This window comes from Pongo abelii, chromosome 1 (genome assembly GCF_028885655.2).
Source record: "Pongo abelii isolate AG06213 chromosome 1, NHGRI_mPonAbe1-v2.0_pri, whole genome shotgun sequence".
NCBI classification, from domain to species: Eukaryota; Metazoa; Chordata; class Mammalia; order Primates; family Hominidae; genus Pongo; species Pongo abelii.
This window is the reverse complement of record NC_071985.2, coordinates 83,539,187-83,562,976: the sequence shown is the minus strand read 5'-3', so window position 1 is coordinate 83,562,976 and position 23,790 is coordinate 83,539,187. Positions and strand designations below refer to the sequence as shown.

The following is a 23,790-nucleotide window of genomic DNA, read 5'->3' as shown; positions in this document are numbered from 1 at the left end:
TGGATTTACTTTGCTTTCATAGGTTTTCTACAGTGTAATTACCGGTCAGTGTGTCTACTTTATCTGGTCTTATTTTCTTCTCAAATTATTGTAAGATGGCTTCTACCCTCCTACTCCACTGAAACTTCTCTCTCTCTCTTTCTCTCTCTCTCCTTCTTTTTAGAGACAGGGTCTCATTCTGTTGCCCAGGCTGGAGTGCAGTGGTACGATCATGGCTCAATGTAGCTTCAAACTCCTAGGCTCAAGCTATCCCACCAGTTCAATCTCCTAAGCAGCTAGGACTACAGATGTGTACCACCATGCCCAGCTAAATTTAAAAATGTTTTTGAGAGATGGGGTCTCTCTATGTTGCTCAGGCTGGTCTTGAACTCCTGGCCTCAAGTGATCCTCTCACCTGGGCCTCCAAAAGTATTGAAATTACAGGCATGAGCCACCACATCCAGCACACTGAAACTTCTCTAGCAAGGATCACAAATGGACACAACCTTGGTACATCTAATGGATGTCCTTATCTCACTGAACTTCTTATGTTTCTCCATATTCCTCTGCATTTATCACTTCTGCCTTCACTCATGTTGTCTCTGCTGCCTGGAATGTCACACGATCCACACACATGCACATGTGCAAGCATACACACACACACACGAATCTCTTCCTGGCCTCTTACCTAGCTGATTCCTAGTCATTCATGCTTAGGTTTTTGTACTGTGTCACTTCTGCAGCAGGCCAGAAATTCCTTCCTTGTGCTGCCTGCTCATAGCACACAGGGTATGATGGTACTATTACGTTTATCACATGGCCTGCAAATTATATGTTTGCATTTCTCTCTCTGACTATACCGAGAAATTTGGTGGGAGGAAGGAATATTTATTTCTGTATACTTTTGTGTCCCTGTACCTATCATAGTCCCTGATTGGTAATCAACATCTGGTGTTCTCATTGTTAATAAGAATAGTGAAAATTTAGGCCAACAGACTGAAGGTCCTTGTGACAAGTAATTTTTGTTTAACTGGGATGGATGACAGTGACAGAGCTCTAAATTTCTACTAACCTGCTGAGACATGATGGCCAAAAAGCGGATTGCTGTGATTGGAGCTGGAATTAGCGGACTGGGTGCCATCAAGTGCTGCTTAGATGAAGATCTGGAGCCCACCTGCTTTGAAAGAAATGATGATATTGGAGGTCTCTGGAAATTTCAAGTAAGTTTAGATTTCATTTGGTTTTAGGCATGTAACTTTAAAAAAAATAGCTAGAACAATTTGATGCTGGTTTCCTCAGAGGAAACATACAGCACATCACAATGTCAATTTCAGATTAAGCCATGAAATTTATCGGATTCTCTTCAGGGCAGCTGAGATTCCATGTGGTCATCAAAAATATTAGAAAGATATAGTGGTTGAGGATTCTTTCAACTGATCAGATTATATTGTGCTCAAAGTTAGAGATGTCACACTATTTTTTCCCCTGACTTAGCATGGGTATAGGGTAAGGTAGGATGATCTATTGCTGGGCTTCTCCCATGTAATCTCATATTATCTTCTGTGGTCACACCTGCTGACTGACTGGCCACTGCATGGTATCTTATCTTGTCAATCAGAGGGCAATGACTTTTTATGTCTCTCAGTTCTTGGCAGCAGGAGATTTATTGCCATGGGGAATTCAAACTTGGTGCCAAACATTGAATAGGCTTAAGTTCCTGGGTGGTCTCATCTTCTTTTGGTGCTTCATTCTGCCATCTTTGGAAGTACCCTTGAAGTCCAGCACTTCTGGTCAGTATTTTCCAGTTCTGATAATCCCAGAGAGCCACTCTGCTCACCAGTCATGGCTGGCTTTCTCATGGGTGTGCATGAATGAGCAGATTTCCTTCTCTTGCTCCTGGCTCTTGTGCCCACCCAGGCCATGTTTCAAGAGCCAGAACACTCTCCATCCAGAATGTGGAGAGTGGGCTTGAGGCAAAGTTATTAGCATTGCTGCCCCACAGGGACTTTCCTCACCTGCCACTGGAGCAAATTAGTGCCCAAGCAGCATTCAGATAGACCCTCCAACCTGCTGTTAGAGTCATTCAAATATTCCTCCACAACCTTTGGATTTTCCTGTGTGTGGCTTTAATTGACCTTCAGTTCTAAATGTCCTATAATACCCATTTTGTTTCTTCTTTAAGAGTGCATTCATTCAACAAATATTTTTTTGGGCCCTACTATGTGTCAGAAACTTTTCTAGGTGCCAGGAAATATATTAGTAAATATGAACACAAAAATCCTTGCCCTTAGAAGGTTTACATTCTAATGGGAAGGGATAATTAAATTAAAAAGTAGCATGGTTAATGCTGGTAAGTATAATAGAGAAAAATAAACCAGGAAATGAGAGTTTGATGAATCTAAATTAAATAAGTGGTCATGAAAAGCCTCAAAATGATCTTTGACAAAGAATTGAAATGTAAGAAAGAAAGCTGAGAAGAGATCTGGGGAAAGGGATTCAGAGGAATCTTCAAGTGCAGAGCTGTGAGGTGGGAGCAAGCCTTGCATGTTAGGGAAAAGTCAGGGAGCCAGTGGGTCTAGACCATAGTGGCCCAGAGGAAGAAGTCTAGGAGGTGGTCAGAAGGGGAATGGGAGCCCAGATCATACCGGCATTTAGAGGCCATGATAAGGACTTTGACTTTCATATAGATTAAAACCATGAGATGGTTTTAAATAAAGGAGCAATGTTCTACTCCTTGTGTTTTAATTACAAAAGACAACCCTGATTGCTCTGTTGAGAATAGAACAAAGAAATGCTAAAGAAATTTATCCAGTTTGAAAGCTACTCAATAATATTTCAATGGGAGATCACAGCAAACTGTATCAGGTTTCTAGATGAATGGAGTTTTAAAAAATATTTTATAATTTCTTATATGTTGACTTTTTTCTATTTCTTTTTGAATTTATATCATGTATTTAAAAAAGGTTTGTGTCTACTATATCTTCTTAGTGGATAGTTCCTTTTATCCATATGAAATATCTTTGTGTTCCTTTTACCTTTAATTATATTGTGTGCTATTAATCACATGTATGCATGAATTTAAAATTAAATTAAAAGTAAAATTAAAATATTACTAAAGTAGATATCTTTTTGTTATAACTTGATAAGCATATTTTTTCCATCACTTAATTTTCAATTTTACTTCATTTTATTTTAGGTTTGCCTGCATAGAATCTGATTTTACTTTATTGTTCAATGTAAAACCTTCTATCTTTCTTATTTTAAAAATTGTGCTGAGGTATAATGCATGCATTAAAATACATAAAGTAAGCTAATCTTATGTGTACAGCTTGATGATTGGTACATATTTATGTATCTACGCAACTACTGCTTAAGTAAGATATAGACTATATCCAGAATCTTTTTTTTTCTTCTTCACAAATGTTTATTGAATCCCTATTTTGTTTATTGAATCCCTATTCATTTTGTACAGAGTAAAATTCAAGGTTTTTTTTTTTAATAAGGTAAATTGTGTATTTATTTAAAGTATTGGATATGATTATACATTACCCTAGAAATTTCTCAGCATCCATGAGTTTGTTCTGCACCTATGCTGCTTAAGCATATTATTGAACACCATTAAAAGTGTGATAGATGGATGTCTAAATGAAATATAGCCAGCCGCTGTGAGGCAGCCTGAACTAGACCCCAAAGTGGCTCACCCACTCTTTTTTTTTTTTCTTTCTTTCCTTTTCTTTTATTATTATTATACTTTAAGTTTTAGGGTACATGTGCACAATGTGCAAGTTAGTTACATATGTATACATGTGCCGTGCTGGTGTGCTGCACCCATTATATCCAGAATCTTAAAATAGTCCCGTGTTTCTCCCTAGTCAATACTTAGCCATTCCCAGAATAACCACTATTTTGATGCCTATCACCATTAATTACTCCTGATTGTCTTTGAAATAATGCATTTATACTATTTTTTGTATTTTTTGACTTTTAATTTATGTAGTTGAGATTTATTCAAATCGTGCATGTAGCAGTAGTTTATTTTTCTATTTACCATTAATGTGTAGTATTCCAGTATATGAAAATACTGCAATTTATTCACTTAGTCTCCTGTTGATAAAATTTTGTGTCTGGTTTCTTTCACCCATCATTTGTGTATGTCAAATGAATTCATTATATGAGAATAGCTTTAATTCATCTAAAAATTTTAATTGTTGCATAGTATTCCATTGTTTGAATATACCACAATGTATTTACTCTTTCTTTTTTGGTAGAAATTTGGGTTGTTTTTACTATTTGGCAATTGTGAAAATTCTTGCACATGCCTTTTGGTGGATACAAATTTATTTCTTTTGGGAACATTCCTAGGAGTAAAATACTGGCTCAAATTTTAAGCATCAGTAGATATTGCCAAGCAGTGTTCTAAAATTAATGTATCAATTTACATTTCCACCAATAACGTATGAGAGTTCCACATCCTTCCAAATGCTTAATATTGTTAGTCTTTTTATTTTGACCATTCTGGTGGATATGGAGTGGTATTGATTGTAGTTTTGCTTTGTATTTCCCTCATGCGTACAGATGCTGAACATCTTGTAATATGCTTATTGGCATAGATAGTCTCATTTGTTAAAAATTTGTTCAAGTCTTCTGTCCATTGTCAATCTAATTTGTCTATCTTTTTTCTTTGGTAAGAATTGTTTTTTATATTTTGTATATGAGTCTTTTGTTGCATACATTTGTTGTGAATATCTCCTAGTATGTGTTATGTGTTTTTTACTGTCATAAAGGTAGTATAACTTTTGACAGGGGCTCAAGATTTTAATGAAGCCCACTTTATCCAGTTTTTTAATGGTTTGTAATTATTTGTGTTATAGATGAGAAACTTTTATTTATGCCAAAGTTCTGAAGATGGTTCCTTGTATTTCCTTCAGAACCGTTATTGCTGTACCTTTAATGTTTAGATTTATGATCCATTTTGAATTACTTCAAAATGGGTGAGATATAAGGATCCCGTTCATTTTTCCCACATACAGATATCCAGTGGATATAGCACCATTTATTGAAAAGACCATTATTTCCCCCATTGAGTTACAATAGTGCCTTTTATGTATTCATTCATTTTTGGAAATTTGGTGGCTGTTCATGTGTGAGTTTGTTTCTTAGTCTGTTTCACTGGTCCATGTTTCTATCCATGCATCATTGCTGTATCTATACATATAGTATATATATATACTATATGTATGTATAGTAAAGTTTGGTATTTTTGTTTTTCTTCATAAGTATTTTCTTTAATTTTCAAGGATCTCTACATTTTAATTTAAGTTTTAGAAATAGCTGTCAATTTCACAAAAATATCTGCTGGAATATTATTTGGGATTGCATTGGCTTTATGGATGTAGATGGAAAGGATTAAATTTGTAATAATGCTGAGTCATCTCATTTATGTAATAGTATATCTCTCTATTTATTTATGACTTTTTCACTTCTCTCAGCAATCATGTAGAAGCCTGGCATATCTTTTGTTAGATGATTCTTAAGTATTTGATGTTTTTTATGCTATTGTAAATAATAGCTGTTACGAAAGTTTCACTTTTCAATTTGTTGCTAATATATCAAACCATTAATTTTTATGTGAGCCTTGTAACCAGCAACATTGCTAAATTTTGTGATGCTTTGAAAGTAGATTATTTTGGATTTGCTACGTACATAATCATGACTTCTACACTTAATAACAGATTTACTTCTCACTTCCCAATATTTATGACTTTTGTTTCTTTTTGCTCCTTATTGCATTAGCTGGGTCCTTAGGAATAATGTTACATAAAAGTGCTAATAGAAGATATTTTTTACTCTTCCCAACCTCACCTAAAAGAAAAACTGCTCAATATTTTACCAGTAAGCATGATGTTAGCTAAGATTTTTGTAGATTAAGAAAATTTCCATCTATAAATAGTTTATGGAGAGTTTTTTAAAGTCACAAATATGTTAACAAATATGTTAACATATTTGTTAAACAAATATGTTAACAAATTTTTAACAAATATGTTTAAAAATGTTAACAAATATGTTAACATTTATAAAATGATTTTTCTGCATCACCTGAAATCAACATCTCAATAATTAGCATTGTTATGTTAGTGCAACACATTTTATAGATTAATATTCACATGATAAAATAAATTTTTGTCTTCAGAAAAACCTACTTGGTCATTTGAAAATATTTTTAGTCATTGCTAGATTACATTCATAATTTTTTCGTGATATTTCTAACTTGCTAAAATATAATTTTCGTCAATGTTTATGAGACCTTGTAGTATAATTTTCCCCTCTTATAATGCCTATGTCAGGTTTGATATCAAGGTCATTCTAACTCAAGATTATGAAATGAGTTGAGAAATGTTTCTGCTTTTTCTATTTTCTTAAATAATTTCTGTATGATTGGCATTATTTTATTTTCTTTAAATGTTTGGAAGAATTCAATAGTGAAGCTATCTGAGCCAGTTTTCTTTGTAAGAAGCTTTTTAATGACAAATTCAACAGATACAAGGATTTCAAATTTTCTTTTCCTTTTCATGTCAGATTGGTAAGTATTGTTTTTCAAGGAATTTGTCCTTTTTTCTAAGTCAACAGTTTGAGGGGTATTATTCGTAATAACCTCTTAAAATATTTTTTATTATGCTTAGATTCTATAGTGTTATTTTATTTTTATTCCTAATATTGACAATTTATGTTTTCTCTTTTTGGGGGTATTTAATCTTGCTAGGGATTTATTAACTTTCTTAATTCTCTAAAATAACAAACAATAGCATGCCATGTACTGTTCATTTAATTTACATTTCAATGATTTCAGCTTATATTTTTATTATTTTCTTTTTCTTCATTTTTATGTTTATTTTATTATCTAGGTTGTGTTTTAAAAAAATTATTTTAGGTTCAGCAGTACATGTGCATGTTTGTTATATAGGTAAATTGCATGTCACAGGGATTTGGTATACAGATTATTTCCTTTACTCATGGCAAGAGGGTGAAGCAGGAGCAAGCCTCCCACATGGTGGGAGCAGAAGCAAGAGGGAGAAGGAAGTTCCACACACTTTTAAACAGCCAGAACTCCTTAGAACTTACTCACTATTGCAAGGACAGCACCAAGGAGATGGTGCTAAACCATTCGTAAGAAATCTACCGTCATGGTCCAGTCACCTCCAACTGGGCGCCACTTCCAATACCCAGGATTACAATTCAACATGAGATTTGTGTGGGAACAAATATACAAACTATAGTAGATTTTTCTCCATCCCTTTACTTTGAGCCTATGGGTGTCATTGCTTATGAGATGGATCCCATGAAGATAGCATACAGTTGGGTCTTGCTTCTTTATCCAATACACATGCCACTCTGTGCCTTTTAATTGGAGCATTTAGTCCACTTACATTCAAGGTTAACATTGATATGTACAGCTTTGATCCTGTTGTCATTGAATTGTTAGATGATTATTATGCAGACTTGATTGTGTGGTTGCTTTATAGTATCAATGGTCTATGTACTTAAGTGTGTTTTGTGGTAACCATTAACAGTCTCTCCTTTCCATGTTTAACACTCCCTAAAGTGGAGTGGTAACAAAATCCCCTGACATTTACTTCTCTGAAAAAGATCTTATTTCTCATTCACTTATGAAGCTTAATTTGTCTAGATATGAAATTTTTGGTTGGAATTTCTTTTCTTTTCTTTAAGAATGCTGAATATAAGGCCAGGCATGGTGGCTCACGCCTGTGATCCCAGTACTTTGGCAAGCTGAGGCAGGTGGATCACCTGAGGTCAGGAGTTTGAGACCAGCCTAGCCAACATGGTAAAACCCCATCTCTACTAAAAATCTAAAAATTAGCTGGGCATGATAGCACACACCTGTAATCCCAGCTATTCAGGAGGCTGAGGCAGGAGAATCACTTGAACTTGGGAGATGGAAATTGCACTCCAGCCTGGGCAACAGAGCAAGACTCTGTCTCAAAAAAAAAAAAAAAAAAAAAAAAGAGAATGCTGTATACAGGCCTCCAATCTCTCCTGGATTGTAGGGTTTCTGCTGAAATGTACACTGTTAGCTTGATAAGGTTTCCTTTGTAGGTGACCTATCCCTTCTCTTTAGCTGCCTTTAACATTTTTTCTCTCATTTCATCCTTTGAGAATCTAATGACTATGTGTCTTTGGGATGGTGGTCTTGTATAGTACCTTACAGGGAATCTCTACATTTCCTAAATTTGAATGTTAGCCTCTAGCAAGGTTGGAGAAATTTTCATGAACGATGTCCTCAAATGTTTTCTAAGTTGCTTATTTTCTCTCCCTCTCTTTCAGGGATTCCAATGAGTCATAGATTTGGTCTGTTTACATAATCCCATATTTCTAGAAGGCTTTGTTCTTTCATTTTTATTCTTTTTTCTTTATTTTTTTCTGACTGTGTTAATTGATCTTCAAGCTCTGAGATTCTTTCCTTAGCTTGGTCTGTTGTGCTGTTAATACTTGCAATTTTATTATGAAATTCTTGAAGTGAGTTTTCAGCTCTATCCAAACAGTTTTGTTCTTTCTTAAAATGACCATTTTGTCTTTCAGCTCCTGTATCATTTTATTGTATTTCTTAGATTTCTTAGATTGGGTTTTGACTTTCTTCTGAATCTCAATGATTTTTGTTCCTTCCACATTTTGAATTCTAGGCCTGTCACTTTTACCTATTTTAGCTTGGTTAAGAACCATTGCTGGGAAACTAATGTGGTCATTTGGAGGAAAGAAGGCACACTACTTTTTGAGTTGCCAGAATTCTTGTGCTGGTCTTTTCTCATCTGTGTGGGTTGATATTGCTTCAATCTTTGAAGCTGCTGTCCTTTGGGTAAGGTTTTTTGCTTTAATCTTCGTTGATGCCTTTGGGAGTTTGATTGTGGGATAAGGTGGGTTCAGTCAACTGGCTTCATTTCTAAAACACTTTAGGGGCCCAAAGCTCAGTTCGGTATTCCAGACTGTGTCCTCTAACTGGGGGACTGGTACCAGCCCCAGCTTTGTTCTCTGGCCCTCTGATGTTAGGATCCTGCTGCACTGGAGGGGCCAAGGTGCTCCTGGTCCACTGGCCACAACACTCCAATGGGGGAGTGTGGGTCAAAGTACCTCTTCAAGGTGGGGTCAGTGGGATCCATGCTCACTTGCATGTGCTAGCAGCTGCAGCAACTCATCAGCTGGGGAGGGTGCTGGCAAGGGAAGGTTTGCCGTCATCTGTGCTAGCACTATTTACTGCCAGCAGCAGTGGCAGCAGTAGAGGTGTGGCACTCATAAAAACAGGATTGCCAGTGCCCATGAGCATATCCATCCTGCAGGGGTGACCTGGTGGGGTGTCAACAAGGAGGGGGATGGGGGTGTGGCCTGGCATCATGGGGTGGGGTGTCAGCAGGGATGGGGTAGTGGGGTACACTTGTGTGTTGGTGGGGGAAGGGTGGCTCTCTGCTAGAGTTCTCCTATAGTTGGATGCAGGCAGCCCAAAAAGGAGCTATGATGAAAGACCTGGGAAGCACCCTAGCTGGGCATTTATGGTTGCACTGCCAGCGGGTGCAGCCAGGCTGGGACCCAGGTGAGGCCAGCAGACAGGGGTACTCAGATCAGACTGTCCTCATCCCACAGGCAAGACCACCCTGCTCTGTCCAGGTCCAAAGTCACCCTAAAGCTAAAGTCTCCTAGAGGAACACGGTGAGCCTTGGGAGATGGGTGCTCCAGCCATGCTCCACTATGCCTAACCCTCTGGGCTCTGCATTTGCTTCAGTCCTGCCCCACCACCTCTGTAAGCAGCTTTTCCTGTCAGCTCAAGTGTCCATGGCGGGTGTGGGGTCTCTTGCTGCTAGGATTACAGAAGTCTACAGTAAGAGCAGGTCACCTGTTCAACTCACCCCTTTCCCAGGAGTTGCTGGGGGTTAGGAATGAGTCCTGGTGCTCAGCTGCCCCATGCAGGCTTCCCAGCTTCCTCCCTCTTCAGGCCAGCATCCGCATCCTCCCTCCGTCCATTCTCATTCCTTCCTTCTGAAGATCTACTCTGAGGGTGCCAGTCCTCCAATGTCCTAGTCTCTTGGAGGGAGATGCATTTCCTGGCTGTGTCTAGTTGACTATCTTAAATTCCACTGATTAATTCTTGCAGCTCCACCAGAGGGGAAGCGTGAATTCGGGGGATCTTTCAATGGGTCCCTGCTGGTACCTTAGCTCTGGGTTTAGGCAACTCCTTCAGGAGTTCTGAGTCTTCTCTGAGACACCTGTGTAGGGCACCAATTTTCATCGACAAAAAACGTCAAAATTTCTATTTACTGATTCACCTTCCTGTCAGCCTCCATGGGTTCAGCTCTCTGGGAGCTCCTATCTAGCTTCTTGATTTGGAGCTTAGCTATTTCATTTACAACTTTTTCTTCTTGTCTAACATATGCATTTAAGCTATACATTTTTCTCTAATCACAGTTTTGTTTCATCCACAAGTTTGATGCATTATCTTTTCATTATTTTTCACTTCAAAACATTTTCTAATGTCCTTGTAATATAGTCTCTGACCCTAAGGTTATTTAGATGTGTTAATTTCTAAACAATTGGAGAGTTTCTGGTTACTTTTCTCTCATTAATTTCTAATTTAATTCCACTGTTATTGAAGAACATACTCTGACTTTATTTTATTTTACTTTTATTTTTTACTTTTGTGAGACAGAGTCTCACTCTGTCACCTAGGCTGGAGTGCAGTGGCACAATCTCAGCTCACTGTAACCTCCGCCTCCTGGGTTCAAGCAACTTTCCTGCCTCAGCCTCCCAAGTAGCTGGGACTATAGGCATGCACCACCATACCCAGCTACTTTTTGTATTTTTAGTAGAGATGGGGTTTCACCATGTTGGCCAGGCTGGTCTCCAACTCATGATCTCAAGTGATCCACCTGCCTTGGCCTCCCAAAGTGCTGGGATTACAGGCATGAGCCACTGCACCTGGCCTCATACACTGACTTTAATCCTTTAAAATTTATTTAGACTTTTTAAGTGGCCCAACACAGGCCTATATTGGAAAATATGTCATATGTACCTCAAAAGAATGTGTAAAGTTGTAGGGTTTATTTGTCCATATATATCAATTAAGTTATTTAATTATGTTCTTCAATATTCTATGCCTTTACCAAATTTTGTTCTATTGTTCTATTAGTTAGTGAGATGAGTTTAATTCTCCAGCTTTGAATATGAGTTTATGAGTTCCTCCTAGAAAAACTTTGTATATTACTTTCTCCTTTTGATTCGGTTAATTTTTACCTTGCATATTTTGAAATTATGTTACTAGGTGCATTTGAATTTAAGATTTTAATATCTTCCTGTAGAATTGACCTTTATATTGTTATTATTTCTTTCTCTTTATCTCTAATATTTCCACGATATCTAATTTGTCTAATGTAGCCACTCCAGTTGCCTTTTGTCTCATGTAAATAAAATAAAGAGGCTTTTGTCTGGTATTTTATTTTTTGTTTTATTTGGAGTGCTTACATATAATAAAGCATGAATATATTGGGTTTTAATTTACTATCTGGTATGCTTTTGATTTGTTTTATATCTTTGTTTCTTTACTCTTCATTTCCTTCTTTCTTTTGGTTTTACTCTTTTTTTTGTACATTAATTATTTAGATATCCATTTTTGAATTATCCTTTTTAATTTTAATGCATATCCTTGACTTATTACTTTCTACCTGAAGAAGGCAAAGATCTTGTAACAGTTTAGCCTCATTTTCTGACCCTTGTGTTATTATGTATTTTACTTGAATATTTTATAAACCCCACAGGATATTACTATTACTAATGTTTTAGTCAATATTTTTATGTTTATCCACAGATTTATGATTCCTAGTGTTTTCATTTCTTCCTGTATTTGCATAGTTCCATCTTTGTTCATTCCCATTTAGCCTGAGGAACTTCCTTGCATGTTTCTCATAGTGTGGGATTGCTGGCAACAAATTCTCTCAGCTTTTGTTTGTCTGAATGCAGGTTTATTTCACTTTCATTTTTGATGGATATTTTCACTGGGTATTGAAGTTTATTTCAGCATTTTAAAGAAAACATTCCAGTTTTTCTGACTTCTATCATTTCTATTGAGCAATCAAACGTAAGCCTATTGTTGATTCAGAGTACCTTCTTTCTCTAGTAGATATGGACAGAAGAGATAAAATATTCATGGAAAAGTAAAAGGCAATGTTATTTATTATTCCCGATTACTTTTCTTCTCTAAAATATTTTATTTAGATTCCCTTGTTATTGTAAAGTTTATTTTATTAAGAGAAGCTTTCTCCTGTAGAAAAATACTTCAGAGAAAATGCCTAGTATCTACAAATCTGTGACCATCAATACTTCTAAGGAGATGATGTGCTTCAGTGACTTCCCTGTCTCTGATCATTTTCCCAACTACATGCACAACTCCAAACTCAAGGAATACTTCAGAATGTATGCCACACACTTTGGCCTCCTGAATTACATTCATTTTAAGGTAAAATCTAAATGAATCATTGCATAGTAAATGTGTGTGTGTGTGTTCATATGCACACACACGTGCATGTATGTGTGCAGACACACTCAGTTGTACACACGTGAGCTTTATTTGGCATCTTCTGATATGATCAGAGGAAGAAATCATCAGTGAGCTTCCACCCTAGAAAATCACCACTTATAAAGAAGTAATGTTTTGAATATTTCACTTGAATATAAGGTTGAAGAATTTTGCCCAACAGAACCTATTCTAATAAGACTTTGGTGTGGCATTGTAAGAGTCCTTTCTGTCAGCCTTAAATTCAACTGTTGAAGGACTTACAATAGTGGCAGTAGTAATTGAGCCATATTATGTTGTGTGTAAGTAGAATAAGAATGAAGGTCATATAAACAACACAAGAAAGACATTTTTTCAGATCCATGTAGTTCCCATAATCTACCACCATGACCCCCAGCTCACACTTAAAAATCTATCTCTATGGTCATGGTGGGATATTAATTCCTGTCTGAAACTCAAAAGCCAAGTGCAGGCAAACTGGACAAGTTTGTTCTAAAATATGAAAAATATAAGGAATATTAGTCTCTTTCATGTGGAAGTCATCCTGGAAGGATATTTTTCTTGCAGCTTCAGTCACTCCTCTGTTTTTTCACCATTAAGAATTAACTATTTCTATTTCTATGGAAAATTGGATTTTTAAATAAAATACCCACAATATCTTGAAAATGCACACACGGCAAAGGCAGTCGCTATGGGAGTGGGAACTAAAGAGAGAGCAAATGCCTCTGATGAAGATAGAAGAGTCTCAGATAAGTTATATTACTCAGACTCATGGCGTTTTGGGGAGGAGGGATTAAACCTGAGGACTGCGATAGTGTATCATCTATGTTTTGCCCTTGTTCTCAGACTGAAGTGCAAAGTGTGAGGAAGCACCCAGATTTTTCTATCAATGGACAATGGGATGTTGTTGTGGAGACTGAAGAGAAACAAGAGACTTTGGTCTTTGATGGGGTCTTAGTCTGCAGTGGACACCACACAGATCCTTACTTACCACTTCATTCCTTCCCAGGTATGTCACTAAGAATCTGTTTGGTAGAAAAGTACTTTCCAGATAACCCACAGAGCAAAATGATTGAGCATGAACTTTATTACTAGTCTCTGGTCACATTGAATAACAAACAACTAAATGCCCAATATTTCTGTTAACAGGACAACACTAAACAACAAAAGTAGGCAAACACATAACATCTGTTTTTTACTTTCTATAGTTTTAAATAGATTCTAATTAATGATAACAATTACCCCTGGCCCACTTTCAACTGGTTTTAGTTTTGTGTCCATTCATCTGATCTCACTTCCTTTCAGATACTAAAAATAAGGGACAAATGGCAAGCAAATCAAGCAAAAAGCTGGCAAATCCACAAACTTAGACATTTTAGAGTATGAGACAAAATTTTAAATAACATTCATTTATCACTGATTTGCATTGGTTGATAAAAACACACTAGCAGCTTACTGCTTCCTTTGAATTCTGTTTGGTAAAATGGCGCCCATCTCAAATGAGATTATTACTTGAAACAAAACAAAACAAACAAAAAAATCTGCCCTATCCCCTCTAACTAAAGCCTCTCCCTTTACTTCTGATCCTTTTCCCCTCCCTTTACATCAATTGCTATCAGAAGTCAATCAAGAAATATTCGATATCTCAGTGCCTTTCCATGATGCCTAACAAGCCATCATAAGAAATTCTTTGGAGGTTGAGGCAAACTGAAAATAGAAGAGTTCTAGATGAAAATCAAAGGACTTAAACTTGAATTTTGATTGTCCAACTGACTAGCTGAGTCATGTATGACAAATACCTGACCTTTCTGTGTCTGCACACCAACACAAACATTTGTAAAATAAAAATACCTGATTTTCTAAATGTTAAAATGCAAAATATTCTGGAAATTATTATATAATTATAACAAAATATATAGATTATATTAATAACTGTAATATATGTATCAGCTTCTTTTTGACTTGCTTCCTGGCTGAGAGACACACCCTACAGAGACACTTGTGGGACATATATATTTTAATAGGTTTAAGGGGACAGAGATGCAAACATGCCTAGAGTGAGACAATGTCTGAGAATGCCAGACACAGATTAGGGCTGTTCTGAAGCTCTCAGCAGAGCCAGGGACAACATGAGGGCATTAGGCACTTGGAAGTCAGAGGAGATGTCAAGTTGATGAAAAAAGGCCCTATACTTCCTCACTGAATAATGAAACAAAACAACAACCAGTTTCCAGCTTCATCATTTTGCCTGAGACTGCAGAGGACAATGTAATCATGGGAATAAATTATATCATAGTGAAATTGTTGTGAAACTTTCAATTTGGAATAGGTCCAAGACAGATAGATATACTATTTACTAAATACTTTATATGGTCACTAGTCTATATTTAGCATCTATGGGTACTAAGTCTGAGTTTACTCCCTGCTTTCCTGAGCTCTGTGAAATATAAAATTACATTTTTAGGACATAGGGTGATGTTCCATATAGCTAACCCAGACTCAAAGTCTTGCTCTTCCAGATGAACCAGAATATAACTTTATATGTGTTGAGTTAGCAATGTGAAAAATACTCCTAATAATAAGAAATGTTCTTCCACCACAGGCATTGAGAAGTTTGAAGGCTGTTATTTCCATAGTTGGGAATACAAAAGTCCCAAGGACTTTTCAGGGAAAAGAATCATAGTGATCGGCATTGGAAATTCTGGAGTGGATATTGTGGTAGAGCTCAGTCGTGTAGCAAAACAGGTTTGTTTGTTTTGAACAACTTCACTAATGGAAACACAACTTTCACTAATGGAAGTCTCTGCATTTATAGGTGCCATCTAGAATGTAGGTTTAGTCTGTGAAGGACCAGAAAAGAAAGTGAAATCTATGGACCCTGGCCTCAAGGTGTTTAAATTCATGTGGAGCAGAGGATAAATGCAAAATAAATCCTTCATATTCACAGTGGAGAAATACATGTAAACAAATTACAATTAATTAAGCCAATTCAGTAAAATATTAGCATAGATTAAAGAAAATGTTAGATAATTAATCTGACTTTTTTTACTACCACAACAGTGCCTTAGTCCTGAAGTAGACTTCAAATAGTGGTAAAGATGAGAAATTGCAAATCTATCTGGGATCAGCAGATTTTGGTGATAGAATTAAAGAACAGAAAACAGAGGAGAATTAATGATAATGATAAATATATAATTCTCTTGAGCTAAAGTATTATACTCTATCTACAATGATGAGGGAAGATAAAATACTAAATTTTGCTTCAGACATAGTTTATTTTATGCAAAACCAAGTTATCTAAGACTTCCATTCATGCTTGATTATTCAATATTCTTTCTTCTCTTAAAAAATTAATAATACTCAGAGTTTATTAAAAAAATGAGATACTTTCACATTCAGGATCTCTGGCCACATTTAATAAAGCCTTAATTAATAAAGCACCCTACCTATGAGGATGTTCAGATATCCTGATTATCGTTACTTATTTGTCTTTATTTGTCATCATATATCATTAGTTTTTAGAAGAAATTACTAAGTGAATTACTAAAGTTTAGTTTATTTTTAAAAAATTAATAAGCATTTAAAAAGGTAAATGTTTGGTCACTAGCACCCATCTAATCTATCTTGTACTTTACAGATTTGACCAATAGGAACTGAGATTCAACGTCCTCAAGACTGCAAAAGTACCTATAATCAAACAACTTAATATATTTCCTAATTGTATCAGCATGCAGACAAGTTTACAAATATATTACAGAAAGATTTGAAGAGCGATTCTGGTTATGTTCAGTTAAGCAGGACACTAATCCTGAACAATCTGATGTATTAAAGTTTTTAATGTTTATATCTTTGTTTTGATGCATACAATATAGTGGAAGTCTGTAGTAGTTAATATGATGATAATTCGCTTCTAAATTTAAATCCTTATTTATATATGAAGCATAGCTATGTCAATGTCCAGGAAAGCATTTTTAAATAGTAAATCAGAAACTTGTAAACTAGTGAATACAATTTTCTATTTTTCATTCAGAAATTTGTTGTCATAGATGCAGCCTTTATCTGGAAATCAGTGGACAGCTCTGGTCAAGCACAGCATGGCGACCACTGTGTAGTATTTTACCACCTAATCCTTAGTAGCCAACACTGTTAAATCTTCATAATGGGTAGCATATGAATAAAAATAATATCGTGTAAAATGTTCTCTCTCTCCTTCACTGGTTTGCTCTCTCTCTGCCTCCCTCAGGTATTCCTTAGTACTAGACGTGGATCATGGATTTTACACCGTGTTTGGGATAATGGGTATCCCATGGATAGTTCATTTTTCACTCAGTTCAGTAGCTTTCTCCAGAAAATATTAACTACAACACAAATAAATAACCAGCTAGAGAAAATAATGAACTCAAGATTTAATCATACACACTATGGCCTGCAGCCTCAGCACAGGTGATCACCAAGGGGTCTTACTTTATGCAATTATGTTTATGTGTAAAACGGAAGTTACCTTAAAGACAGTTCAGCTTCTGGCAATTAACATTTATTTTGGTCAATTAATTTCATACACTCGCTAATATAAATCACTTATGACGTATATAATATATATTATTGCACCTAAATGGGTCAGACAAGTGTCTGGAGAACAGCTTCAGGAACCTCCAAGGTGAGAATGGGAGAGTGGCAGATTTTGGAAAGAACTTGGTGTGGACTTTGGTAAATGTCAAAGTCAGCCTTTCGTGAAGAATGCCTGGCCCTAGCACTGTACATTTTAAGAAAAATATGAAGGAGTATGCTGAGTCTTTCCTGAGGCCAGGAAAGGACTAAAAATGAGGGGACAGAAAGGCCTTCTCTGTGTACATCAGCAAGAGAATGCATTACTGGTTTCTATATCTTGGACCGAAAGAAGTAGTCCTCTTCACCTTTTACCACCTGTAGAACAGCCACCACGAGGAGCATTCTGATAACCAGACATCAACCCCAATGAGCTATCAAAAATTTACCATCCCATGTAAATGAATCGGTATCCAGAGAAATGATTCAGAAAATCAGAGCACATGCCTAGCTAGGGAAATGGAAGAGGAAAAAGAAGTCAACTTGCGTTGGAATAGGAAGAGATCTTAAGAGGGATTCAAGTGCCAGAAGAAATATTATTCAGAGCTTAAGAATATCATTTGGCAACTAAAGACAAGAGTAGATAAATTGAAGGAAAAATGGTTACTGGATAGATTAAGAGAAATTGGAATAGGTGGAGAAGACTTGGTCCTTAAATAAATAATAGAATAATTTTTTTCAGATTGGAAAGAGACCACTGAATTCCAGGATGGATTAGGGACACACACACACACAAATATACCCGTTCACATAAATGTACCGTCATGTAGGATTCCTCCGTTTCCCCTACTTTTTTCTCTTTCCTGAACAAGAAATATCAGTCAGCGGCATGTTTTCCGTTGCAGGCCTAAACCCACGCCTGGGCCTTGAACATTTTCAGGCACTGATAAAGGTATTTAGGTTATTGCCCCAAACACCAAAGGATACTAGCCCTGGACCTAAGCCAGATTCCTTAAGCTCTCAGATAAATATCATAACCTGACCCTCTCATTGTGGATATACCTAAGCAGAACATTCCTTGTCTTACTGTCCATTACCAGGATACGCAGTGGCCTCCTCTGTACATAAGTTCCCTTAGTAAATGCTTTGCACTGATCACTCTGGCATTTAGTGCTTCTTTCTTCAGAATCCTAGCCAGTTTCATCTCAGAACAATTTGAAACCCTCCCTTGCAGAAACTCCCCAGCCACCGCTAAAAAATATAAAAGATAGATGATATAGATAGATGATAGATAGATAGACAGATAGGTAGGTAGACAGATAGATAGATAGATAGAGATATTCCATCTGGGATTGTGTAATGTAAGTGATAAAAAAAGACTTTAAACAAAGGGGGTATAGCATAAGGAAAATTCTAATAAATGTGTTACACTGCCTCAACAAACTCAAGGAGTGAAGATGAAAGAAAAGAGAACAATGAGTGACTTGACTAGAACTACAATTTAGAAAATTAATCTACCTGGTGGAATAAAAAACCAAGAGTCAGAGATTCCTTTTAATTTTGAGTTTTTGTTTTTGTAAGAATACTTTGAATATTACAGAAATCCATACTTTTTAGAATCATCTGTTACATTTTTTTCTGATCATATCATTTTCCCATTGATTTAGCTTGTACTTTTTAAATACAGAGAAATCTTAACTTTCAACACTCATATATTTCCATCTCTTCTGTCATAACTTCTGAGTTTTTAAACTAGATGAAGAAGGTCTACCCAGCCCCAAGATTGTAAAAATAGTCTCCAAGATTTACTGGCAAGATTCTCACTTTTTAAAAATTTTGATACTTATGTCTTTAATCAATCAAGAATTTATTTTCAACCTGGTAACTATAAGGGTCTAATTTTATTTATATATGTCTAGTAACTCTCACATTACCCTCAGATTAAGTCGAAAACAGTGGCCTTGCATTTTTACTCTCTACTCCTTCCCTTAAACTTTCTTTAATCAAACTTAGCTCCACACGTTTCTATATATGATTGGCTTGCCTAGATTTATATCTCTGTTCACTTCTTTCCCTCTACCTCATTTTCAGTCTAGGTCTTACCTACCTATAAGAGATCCTCCCACTGGTTGTTACTGAGTAGCTCCTCCTTTCTTAAAACAGAAGACTGTCTGAACAAGGCAGTAATGTGACACCGTTTTCTCTAATAAGAGTAAGTGAAAGTCCACTGCATGGTGTTTCTGAGAAGGCAAATGTTTTCAACATAAATCCTTGCCTTTCCTCTTTCTCATTGTCCCTCTTTGGAACGTTGTTTCAATGCTTGGAGGTAGAGTTCTTTAAGACAACAATTTGCCATTTAGCAAATATTTGAATGGGTACTTATATCAGGTAACTTTATAGCTAATTCTGTACAGATGTATTTATTATATATCAAACTTGAGTACTGATTTTGCCTACAAATGATAAGAATTTGGTAGAAAATAAGGTGGAGAGAAGGCTAATAATAATCTATGACATCTTTTCAAACTGGGATCCATAGTCATATATCATTTTTCCCTCAATTCTAAGTAGTTTAAAATATTTTAGCACTAAAACAAATAAGCATTATGGCACAGAATCAAAATACACACAAGTTTTCAAGACAAAATATAAGACTAGAAAAAATGTAGAGCTGAGGTAGCCACTAAAGCACTTAGGTGTAAAATTACCCACTTCTGCCATTAGAGGCAAAAAGTAGGATAGGTACAGAGTCAGAGGAAAAATAGAAGTTGTTGGCTTCAATCCCTTCTCATATGCATTATTTTCTTTTTGTGTATTTGCTTACTCAGGACTTTTATTTTTACATACAGGGCTTTAAGTCAACATCCAACTGTCAGTGATGACCTGCCAAATCACATAATTTCTGGAAAAGTCCAAGTGAAGCCCAATGTGAAGGAGTTCACAGAAACAGATGCCATTTTTGAAGACGGCACTGTAGAGGAGAATATTGATGTTGTCATCTTTGCTACAGGATACAGTTTTTCTTTTCCTTTCCTTGATGATCTGATCAAGGTTACTAATAATGAAGTATCTCTGTATAAGCTTATGTTCCCTCCTGACCTGGAGAAGCCAACCTTGGCTGTCATCGGTCTTATCCAACCACTGGGCATCATCTTACCTATTGCAGAGCTCCAATCTCATTGGGCTACACGAGTGTTCAAAGGTATGTGAATAAATGCTGGGTAAAGGCCTAATATTTCACCTAAAGTTAATCCTCTGTTTCTTTTCAACACTAGTTCTCTCTTTTCAGGAAAATGCACCCCTCTTATTCCTAGGAATCCTGACAAACTCTGAATTTTCTCTCCTAGGGCTGATCAAATTACCCTCAGTGAAGAACATGATGGCAGATATTGCCCAGAGGAAAAGGGCTATGGAAAAATGGTAAATAAATAATTAGTAGCAACTAGTTGGAGACCTTCATAGGGATCACAAAATTTTATATCTTAAATTCTAAATACAGGCTTCATCGCATTGAATTATGCAGGCATTTTTCTCCATTTCCTACACCATATTGTTATGCAACACCAAAACAAGTATGAATCTTAGTTCCCTAACTCAGTTTTGCAACAAATAGTCATATATTTATTCTCTTTAAGTCATATTAAATTTGAATTTAAGCCCTCTATATCAATTTCAGTCATTACGAATATTTCTCCCAGGATCTCATTATGAATATTTCTTCCCAGGAACTCAAGAAGCTTATGTGATTTCCCAAAATGTGAGAACAGTTTCTGATTTTCACCACATCCTGTTCCTTACTGACATCCTTATTGCCTAAGTTTAAAGTATACCCTTCATGTCTGGAGGCTTTTGGCTTCCCTATCACAAGTAGAGTGCAGGAATCCTTACTGAGGATGGGGGCTCCAGCTAAGATGGGCTCAGAGTTCAGCCTCCCTAGGAACCCACACAGCTATTCTCTCTGACATCTTGCCCTGGATTCCTAGACTTTTTCAAACCACTTTTCAATTTTCTGCTGAGTGAAATCTCTCCCTCTCCTCTCTTGTTAACTTAAAATATATTTATATTACTCTCTTCCATGAGCCCAGAATTTAAGAAATAACAAACTAGAAGGGGAGGTGTCTTGCGAATAAGGTACTTCTTTGGTCATGTAACAAAAAATGTCTCTGAGACAAGGGAACACAAAAGGCTTGGCCACTTTTGCAGATAGCAGAAGAAAGGAATATAGACAGAAAAGATACAAATTCATATCTTAATAAATAACCTTGCCACATTATTTCAGCATTCTAAAGACTTTATGTGTGTGTGTGTCCATACAAAGATATGAAATTCATTCCCATTAACTGCCCCCACACACAGACACTTTACAGTTTTACAAATTTTGCAACACAGAGAAAACCATGTGTTGAAAAGGCCTTCAAGTGTTGTACTCATCAATATTTGGAAGAAGAAGTGAATTCATTAAAAATGTATTTTGTGCCTACTCTATTAGTCATATTGCTAAGCATTTCCAGTAGGATTATGTACAATGTAAATGGAGAGCAATTTAAATGGCAACACTGTTGCTTCTTCTTATGTAACAGTACCTGAAAAAGTGTGAGGGCTACAAACTCCATGTTATGGGAAAGGTCCTACAACATGAACAAAAGTTCAATACATGCAGTAGAGGTACCAGCTCCCACACATCTCTAAGATGACACTTTGTACGTTCCCGCAACAGAAAGACATGCTACCCTTGCCTTATGTTGTACAGCAGGTGTGCACAGGGCTGCTGCTATCTCATAAAATAAGTTTTTGCACATTAGAAAAAGGGCAGCCCTTCCTCAAGACACTTTACTTCCAAATGCTGGAAGTCAATTTGTCATAATAAACATCAAATCTACAATATCTACAACGCAAATGGGGCCTCTAAGGTTATGCAGCCCCATTGCATCATGCAATGAATGCTCAGAGTTGAAGAATCTGGGGCAAGGGAGAGCTACCCAAGAAGCTGCCATTCTCAGCAGTGCTGCAGAGTCTGCTGCAGAGTCTGCGAAGGAGACTATGTTCACCACATTCTTATCCCCATTGTAGTCATCAAGCTCCTGGAGCCAGATTATCAATGACTGCTGATCATCTATCCCCTGGTTGACTACAAAGACACATGGGGGGTAAAAGTTAAAAATTTTCCATTCTGCCTACATAGTATACACAGAAGTATTTTACTGGATGACAACTCTTCATTTTAAAAAATGGACATCTTAAAGGATAGGGATCACTTCAAACATCCTCAGTTCAGTCACCATGAAGGGACAGTGAGCATGGAAACTTGGATTGTGAGTCTGCCCTGCCATTCAATGATTGAGTGATGCTGGGTTTGTCAATTCAGCTTTCTAGTTCTCAGTTTCTTCACCTCTAAAGTGAGTAGAAGGAGTTTAAACTTTGTGTGATTCTTGGATGATATAAATCTCTGTCTGTGGACTGTGAGTCTTCTACATTCTTCCCTTTTGTTTCAGATATGTAAAGACACCCCGCCACACAATCCAAGTGGATCACATTGAGTACATGGATGAGATTGCCACGCTAGCAGGGGTGAAACCCAACCTGCTCTTCCTCTTTCTCTCAGATCCAAAGCTGGCCATGGAGGTTTTCTTTGGCCCCTGCACCCCATACCAGTACCGCCTCCATGGGCCTGGGAAATGGGATGGGGCCCGGAGAGCTATCCTGACCCAGAGAGAGAGGATCATCAAGCCCCTGAGGACTCGCATTACTAGTGAGGACAGCCACCCATCCTCACAGCTCTCTTGGATAAAGATGGCCCCAGTGGGTCTGGCATTTCTGGCTGCTGGCTTGGCATACTTTCGATATACTCATTATGGTAAATGGAAATAAATGAAGGAACACTGTGGGGGAAAAGCATGGAATAGTTTCTACTCATCCTGATCATTATATCTTTTAAAGTCAATAGCATATGTCCAATATTATTTAGTACTACTATAACTGCTATAAGGAAATGTTTAGACTTTACAAGTAGATTTATTATTTTTAAAATGGGTATAATTATATATATTCATAATTTTATGAATGCACAAGAAAATCTTATTTTAAAAAAGTCCTGTTTAAGCCTTAAAAATGATACTGCAACACAGTATATTTAAATTGTTTTCATTAAGCTGAATTCTTCTTGTAGAAATTTACCCATGGTGAAACCCTGTCTCTACTAAAAATACAAAAAATTATCTGGGTGTGGTGCTGGACACCTGTAATTCCAGCTACTTGGGAGGCTGAGGCAGGAGAATGGCTTGAACCTTGGAGGCAGAGGTTGCAGTGAGCTGAGGTAGCACCAGTGCACTCCAGCCTGGGCGACACAGTGAGACCCTGTTATCAATAATAATAATAATAATAATAATAATAAAATAAATAAAAATAAATTTACACATAAAGTTTTGCTTTTTCAATGATTTTATTTTTAACCTTAACCTTCCTTTCCGGAGATTCTATAAAATTCTCACCCAGAAACGAAAGTTCAGTTCACAGCATAGAAGTTAAGAAACACACATTTAAATGTTTTAGGTTTTAATTTACTAGAAACAAATAAAAATGCTTTTCTTTTCAATTCATTTACAAACTATTCTTTTGAAGAAACAACTAAAGAAAAAAGTGCAATATATTTCAGAAGTTTTAATGATTTAATTATTCTAAACTTTTAATATTTAGCACAA

The 23,790-nt window shown here is 36.5% G+C and overlaps 1 protein-coding gene across 1 annotated transcript; it reads left to right on the top strand.

Annotated features, from left to right (window-relative positions):
- The first annotated feature begins 1,064 nt into the window (after positions 1-1,064).
- On the top strand, positions 1,065-22,960 carry LOC103890796 (flavin-containing monooxygenase 5-like). Its single transcript, XM_024243900.2, is given in 8 exon segments — positions 1,065-1,199; positions 12,302-12,490; positions 13,394-13,556; positions 15,150-15,292; positions 16,791-16,990; positions 19,942-20,294; positions 20,440-20,512; positions 22,585-22,960. Coding segments are annotated over 8 exon segments (1,632 nt in total).
- The last annotated feature ends 830 nt before the right edge of the window (positions 22,961-23,790 follow it).